General features: G+C 41.1%; 1 protein-coding gene across 1 annotated transcript; it reads right to left on the bottom strand.

Moving 5' to 3' along the window:
• Positions 1-4,597: 4,597 nt before the first annotated feature.
• Positions 4,598-5,670, bottom strand: LOC125286767. The gene is made up of 2 exons (XM_048232031.1): positions 4,993-5,670; positions 4,598-4,825 (listed from the first exon to the last, which is right to left on the bottom strand). The coding sequence occupies exons 1-2, from the start codon at positions 5,581-5,583 to the stop codon at positions 4,670-4,672; spliced, it is 747 nt and encodes a 248-aa protein (XP_048087988.1). The 5' UTR covers positions 5,584-5,670; the 3' UTR covers positions 4,598-4,669.
• Positions 5,671-7,533: the final 1,863 nt, after the last annotated feature.

Genomic DNA, 7,533 nt, shown 5'->3' with positions numbered 1-7,533 from the left:
TTTTTGTGTGCTTGTGTGTCTGTGTGCATGCCTGTGTGTGTGTGTGTGTGTGTGTGTGTGTGGCATATGTGTGTCTTTATGTGGGTGTGGGTGTATGTGGGTGTTTTGTGTGTGTGGGCAGTGGCATAAAAAAAGTAGGCATCGCTATATGCGGGCCATATAGAGGCTTAGCTCCATGGGAAGCGCCAGAGTGATGGTAAAAAAAAATATATATTTGGTATTTTCTATATGTAGCTACTGCTGTCCGTTTCTAAATCATTTCAACATTTTCTCAATGTTCTATAACATTTTAGAGGACTAACAGGCTAGAGTAGGCGCCCTATCTCATAAGATTCCATCAGAAATGTCATGCTAGCAGCAACTCATTACATGTTTCCATACCCTTACAATGAAGGCTCCTTGTAATAACTTAATATTGTGTTGTCAATGTGGTGCAAACAAACAAGGCTAGAGTGCCTATCAGCCTTATCCATTGTGAGCAATAGCTGGCAAAAGGACGTTATGAGAACCGTTTAGACTCTCTTAAAGTGGCAATGCACCATTTATCTATAGGCTACTTATCTAGTATAACATCAAGTTAAACATCAAATTGGCAGCATTTCTTTATTAATATTTATATTATTGGCCTTTTGTTTTGATTTAGTTGTTTGTGTTTTTTTTTTGGGGGTGGGCGGGCAATATTGTTGTTGCATACCCCTCAAAAATGGGTAGCTGCGCCCCTGTGTGCGCATGTGTGTATGTGAGTGTGTGTGATTTCAACTTCATCCGGAAACCCTTCGCTCAACATTATCATCTGCAGGCCAATTTTGTGTAGTCACTAAATGTTAAATAAATAAATGTATTGTATTAAACTCAGCACGGATTCAGACGGTGTCATAGGGATTCTACAGGTCAAATTTCACAAAGCTTCAGTTTTGCTTTTTCGTTTTTAACTATGTGATGCATGCTACCATAAATGAGTGGTTATGGGATGGGTTGACATGGCCCCTTGAGACCAACATACTTAGAAAATGTCCTCCTAGGTCCTACGGTTCTCGAGATATTCACAGAAAACTGTGTCCGCCCTACCCTCCTTTCGGGGGTCCAGTCTGGCAGGGGGGGCGATGGATCAAAACAAAAACAATGGTTCTGTCATCCTTGTGGGGCTACATGCCCACCAAGTCTCGTGCAGCCTGGTTTTTCAGTGTCCCGGGAATTGACACAAAATTACTGAAGAAAAACAAATAATAAAGAATTAAGTAAACCTATAGCTTCGCTTGCGCAGTGGTCATACAAATACCTCATGTAAACACCTCAACCGATCGGATTCAGCCTAATCCGTCTGATTCCAATCGGATCGAGAGAGGTGGTGTACTCCGTTCTGATAATCCGATCGATTGAAAAATCCTCCCACGTAAACAGTACAGGATTGTTGGAGTACATTTCCTCTTTCGGTGCAGGTGTTCCCTATGTGGTAATAATGTAAATAAATGAGTTTCCATGGTGGCAGTAAACAATTAGGAGCTTCTAAATGATTAAATTATTGTTACATGGGAGTCCACTGACATGCCCCCAGAGTTTAGCGCTCTAACTGCCTGGCTGTAGCAACTCGAACTAGGTAAAACCGATTGTTTTCATTTTTTTGGTACCGACAGTTCTCAGTGACCTTTGAAAAAAAAAAAAACTACAGGTGTGATTTCCATAAGTGAGGGACTATGTGGTTCATTATACCTCTAGTAACCATTTTTTGTTAATCATTTTGTTTGTGCTATTTTTCTATAGCTTAAGACTTAAACAGAGGGAGAATGCATTCAAGTGTGGTAGGGTGATCCCAGAGCCATAGAATGAGAGAGTTGCGACACTCTTTGCTGTCACTGCCACGCGATCAAAAGTTCCAAAAAATCTTTGCTGAGTGGCTGTATCGCAGGAGTGTGGGATGTATTTCTGAACGCTGGAGGGTGTAATCGATTAACTCATTAACTACTGACCAAGTGATTGCCCGTTTTCAATTCCAAAGCTCTAATAATCCGGAATCTGGCATGGAAAAGCGCTGGCATCTTTTTCCATGGTCTCTTACAGAAGAGTTGCCGCTCTGTCTTCTCTACCACCCTGGGTGATCCCTAGCTGCTTCGCGTTGTGCCCATTTAGGCCGCTTTGCTCGGTTGCTTCGCCATCGGCTTGCTTGTGCTGCATGGCTTCTAGCTTTCCTTGATGTCTGGCTAACAGCTATGTTTTCCATGGTGCATAGCCCTGGTCCTCCTCATCCCGGGGTCATTACACTTCGGGGCTGTATGTTAGCAGTGCAATACTATTACTGTTGTGGGTGCGTGTGTGAATGGGCTTATGCTTTTTGTTTGCATGTGTTGAATGGTGACTGATGTGTGAATGAATGGCATGCCACTAACTATTTCATGTTTTTTAAATATTGATTTCATTAATAGAGAATTGTCTGTATTATTTGGGCACTGTAACCTCAGTACTGCCCAAAAAACTCACTGAAGAAGAAGAACAGGCCAGTGAACCCTTCTTTTTCGGTGAGCTTTTTTTTGCCAGTTTTGCAAACGGAGTGCATTTTACCACCATCATCTGCTGAACATAGGTGTAATGCCAAGTGTATTTAGCCTTGTTCTGGCCGCCGGGTGAATAAGGCGAACAGGCAGCCAATTTCACAAATGCTTTTAAACTTTGGAATAGGCTACATCAACTCTACTGGGCTTATATACCGACCCAAATAAAGGTTTACCCATTATAATTTAACATTGTTAGGCCATGTTACATGCAGGTGTCTGAATTGATTCTGCTATGGTTATTGTATTTAGCAGACATTTCGGCTAAACTCCAATAACTTGACTATTAGGCTACTTTGCTAAGTAAATTGAAACAGAACCGACAATGACTTTTGTCACTCATTCTTTATTACTCCTGTAAAACAAATTGAATTTTATTAGAGGCTTTTTGGTGGAGAATCCTCCATCGCCGTGTCACCAACTCGTATTCAGGTCAAGGTCCTACAGTATGTTCCCAAGGTCCTATGCTTCCAGGGTCCAATGTTCCCCAGTTCAATTTTTTGCTAACACAGAGTGGTTAAATCACAGACGTTGATGCACATTCCCATCAAAGTCTGTGAGGGCGTAGGGCTGTCCCACTGTGAAATTGTGAAGTGCTTGAGGGCTCACTCTCCTTAAGTTGGCATTTATGCACTTTACCCAAAATAATTAATAACAAATCATAATGTTGTGACATGACACATTGTTATCCAAAGGGAGGCTACAAGGGAGGCTGTTGTCAATTTAACAATATAGTATATCACAGGTGATGTCCCATTGTTGTTATTAGCATGTTGAACCCTTACAGCCTCTCAAACCCAATCACTTATCAATGGATATCAGTTAAGTCTCTGAGGGTTCAGGGCTTAGACCTGAGGGGGGACATAGAGATTCAGCTATTAACCCTTCTGTTATTCTATTATGTTTGGGTCAGGATACATTTGAAGTTTAACTATATATCACTATACACCATAATTAAATGAATATATTTGACCTGTAGAACATTGGGAAATCCCATTCAATGGAGCGTTCTACTAGCAAGAGCCGGATAATAAAGCAGCTTAACATGCTCAGTCTCAGGTGCAACACACAAACAGGTCCATGTGAACAACAATTCCCATTGTTACATCCTTTCTCTTTACCTTTTTTTTTAACTTGTCTTCCTCTGTTGCTCTCTCTTAATAAACTGTTAACATTCAAAATATAAATTCTGCATTTTGAACTAAAAAATAAATCACAGTTCTGCATTCCAAATTTAAAATATAAAATCTGGAGGGTTGGTCAAATACATAAACATTTGAGCATGAGTATCCTTGTATCCACGCTGTTACACTATTAGGGGGGAGTTTAACAGTGTTTGTGCTGCTGTGCTATTTTTTTCCCATTTCACTATTCTGCTGTTCTGTCTCTGTTCTCCTACAGGCCATGTTGCATCCTGCACCCAGTCAGAGGACCTAGGAGACTCCGTTGTACTTCATTTTTTGGCAAAACACCAGCAGCAGCCGATTGAAACCGATTTAAACTATCCTATAGGCTGTTTCCACTGCGTAAAATTGGTGCGAATGTTCTTTTTAGCTTTCTGAACTCCTACTGCACTTTCGGAATTCTTTATTGTCTTTTTCTGCTTGTTTGTGAGTTTTGTAACATCTATATTTTTTATTTGTCTAATTCGGTTAAAATAAATAGTGTATTTGGTTAAAATTGATTCCCTATTTTAGTTTCGAAACTTGTGTTGGTTGGTCCAATTGATTTTTGAACGTAACAGTGACAGCCTTAGTAAATGGTAATGTTGAGCGAAGGGTTGCTGGTAGATGATGATGAGGAGAGGAGCTACAAACACTTTCACACACACTCTCTGTCACACACACACACACACACACACACACACACTCATACGCACACAGTCACACACACACGGTGCAAGCACACACACACACACACACACTCAAGCACGCACATACAAGCATACACATACCGCTATGCAGCACATCTATTTTTCATAGGCAATCCCTATTCTATACAATTTAACAAAACTTTTTTCATAATTCCATTAAAAAATAACACTTGAAATATTTTACAGAAAAAGAATTAGTTTAATAAGGTTTTAAATTTAAAACTAGATCTTGATGTGCAGAAGTAAAAGCTTAGCAGCCTTTGCAGCTCCGCACCCCTCTCCTTTTTCTCCTGGTGGTGACTTTGTGAGGACCAGCTCTGTTCTGGAGCACAGTGATGGGGCAGGGGCCAGGCAGATTCGACCCTTTCTGTCCCTCAGACTTGCACTCCTCTGGCGCATTTGTGTTCTGTGAGAGAAGGGAGGAACACATCATGAAAACATCAGCAACAATTTCTCTCACACATTTGGGTTTCCAAACTATAACAAAGGTAAAAAAAAAAACCAAGGCTCCATCTTAAACCTAATCACCCTTGTTTTCCCATTCCTCCTTCTCCTCTGCCTTGAGTTTTTTACCTGCAGAAGTATCCGGATGGTGATCCTGGCCAAGAGGCCCATGGTGACCAGCAGACAGACGCGGTGAAAGGAGATCACCCATACAATGGCACCAGGTCTCCTTGTCTCTGTCTCCACTCTTTGGACAGCTTCTCTCACCGCTGTCGCTCGGAGAGCCACTGCCCCTGCTCTCTTCACCTCAGGACTCTGGCTGTTAGCTCTGGTCTGGCTGACTCTGCTTCTCTTAAACACTTCATCCATTTTCCCTGTGAAATGCAGGAGGTTTTCTCTGTGTTCTCTCTCTAACAGCAGGTCCTCCACCACCATGCATGGTCCTTTCTTGAGGAGTGTGTGCTCCTTGGAGCAGGGCTCAGCATCTGTGGGTCTAACTGGGGTTAACTTGACTCTCTTATGAGCATCCTGTTCCTGTTTGACCATCAGCTGCAGGGCGAACTGAGTCAGAGCACTGAAGGGATTCGGTGAAATGCCGGGAGTACTGGCCCACTGCTTGGGCGGTGCTAGGGGTGTTGAAACAATCCAACCAGTGAAATCTGGTTCAAGGTAGCACAGGGCACACGCCAACACAATGATGGTGAGGCGTTTCGAAGCCATTTGGAGCAATAAAACACAACAAATGAATGAGCAAACTCAAAAAGCAACCACACTCTACAAAGCAAAGTGAAATATGGAACTTCACTGTGTTTTCTCTTCTAATTAGAACTTGTTTCCATGGTGCTGCTGCAACATAGAATTTGATGACAGGCAGATTCTCTGTGACATCATAATATGAAGCAGCGGTCATAAATGTTGAGCATGTAGCCCCACAAGGATGACACGAAACCATTGATTTTCGTTTGATCTGTCACCCCTCCACCGCACCAGGCCCCTGAAAAAAATATCTCAATAACCGTAGGGCCTAGGATGACCAACTTTTTTGGCTAAAGGCTGCACATTTCCACAGCACCAGAATCCGACCGAATGCCTCCCTCAACCCCCTCCATAATCGGCCTTCCACTATTATTTGCGATGGCCAACTCCTCTCCTACTGTAAAACACTCTGGTGCCTTTCCTCCTACAATAGTGTTCAAAGACACCTTTTTCTTGTTAGCTGTAAAACAGAGGCCAAGTGAAGGCTATATATTATATAATATATAATAAGCATACAACATGTTTTCATAAAAAAATAAAATAATGCAAGCTATAACTATATAATGAATAATGTTGTGTTTTGTGTTTCATTTTCACCTGCTGCCATGTGCGTTTGGCAATGGTGTTGCATCTGAAATGTACAGGATTAGGCATACACTAAATCAGTCAATGGGGGCTACTTAAACATTCAATTATCCTTATTAACCCTTAAAGGTGTGGGTTTTTGAACGTTCTAAGTTCTAAGCAACAATTGAAGGTTCTAAAATTCTATGTTGAATTCAATGAACCCAGATATTCTTTAGAACGTTCATTTCTCAACATACTCCTTTAAGGCTTAATCTATATGCCACTTCTGAATTGTGTTGCATCTGTAGGCCTTTTTATGAACTCCAAATAGGCAATTTAATTATTTCAACTAATTTCAGACATTTCGCAAGCAATCCTCTGTAACACATATTTGAAGAACATGTGGAAATAAAACTTTACTTTTAGGCATTTAGGCTACCCGATCTGCAATACGTTGCCAACAGCCTTGCCTTGCTTTGTTTGCTGCCGACGTATTTGATTTTTGTCGTAGAGTGAGTTTTAATTCCTCGTACAGTAACTTGTCATAATAATTGTGCGTTCCTCATCCGTAAAATAAGGTGATCGTGTCATCATTGAAAGTGGTGACTTGCGCTGCAACCCGCCCCTTTTATGTGAACGCACACAAACTCCAATTAGGTTAACCCCGGTTCAACAAATCAACTTCTTAATCAGCGTCGTAGTACCGATTAACACCACTTATGATAACCAGGTTTTGTCAACCCCGGTTTAACAAAGTAACCCTGGGTTACATCTGTAAGTTCCCTTCGTAGTACACAGGGGCGCCTGCAGGAATTAATGCTATGGTACGCACACACCCCCCCGAAAAAAAAAAAAATCACTCGTGAACAATATTTGTCCGTTTTATACGACGGAGTACTAGGGCCACACATGAAGAAAAAAAATATTTTTGCCATGGCGAGATTAAACTCGACATGTTGACTTTAAAGTCGACATGTGGACATTAAACTTCGACATTTCGAGAATAAAGTTGAAATGTAATGTAGGCTTTAATCTCGGCGATGTCGACTTTTAAAGTCGACATGCTGACATTAAACTTCATAATAGGCCCTACTGTTTAAACATAGCCTACACAGTTTAAGCTATGTAGCCTACACTAATACACAATATGTTACATAAAAGAAAAATGGGCTTCAAATAGGTGTTATTTTAGATAGATTGCTAGATTGCAGATATTCAGATAGATTGCGTCTTGTTAACTACTCATTGCTGTCATCGTGAAGTGTCTCGTGGTTATGGAAATACCATGCACTATGCCGTTTAGGCTAAATAGCTAGAAAAATATATGTATCCAATGATATAATGTTT

The sequence above is a fragment of the Alosa alosa genome, chromosome 21, assembly GCF_017589495.1.
Source record: "Alosa alosa isolate M-15738 ecotype Scorff River chromosome 21, AALO_Geno_1.1, whole genome shotgun sequence".
Lineage (NCBI taxonomy): Eukaryota > Metazoa > Chordata > Actinopteri > Clupeiformes > Clupeidae > Alosa > Alosa alosa.
Note: the sequence above shows the minus strand (reverse complement) of the source record. Positions and strands in the feature narration are given on the sequence as shown.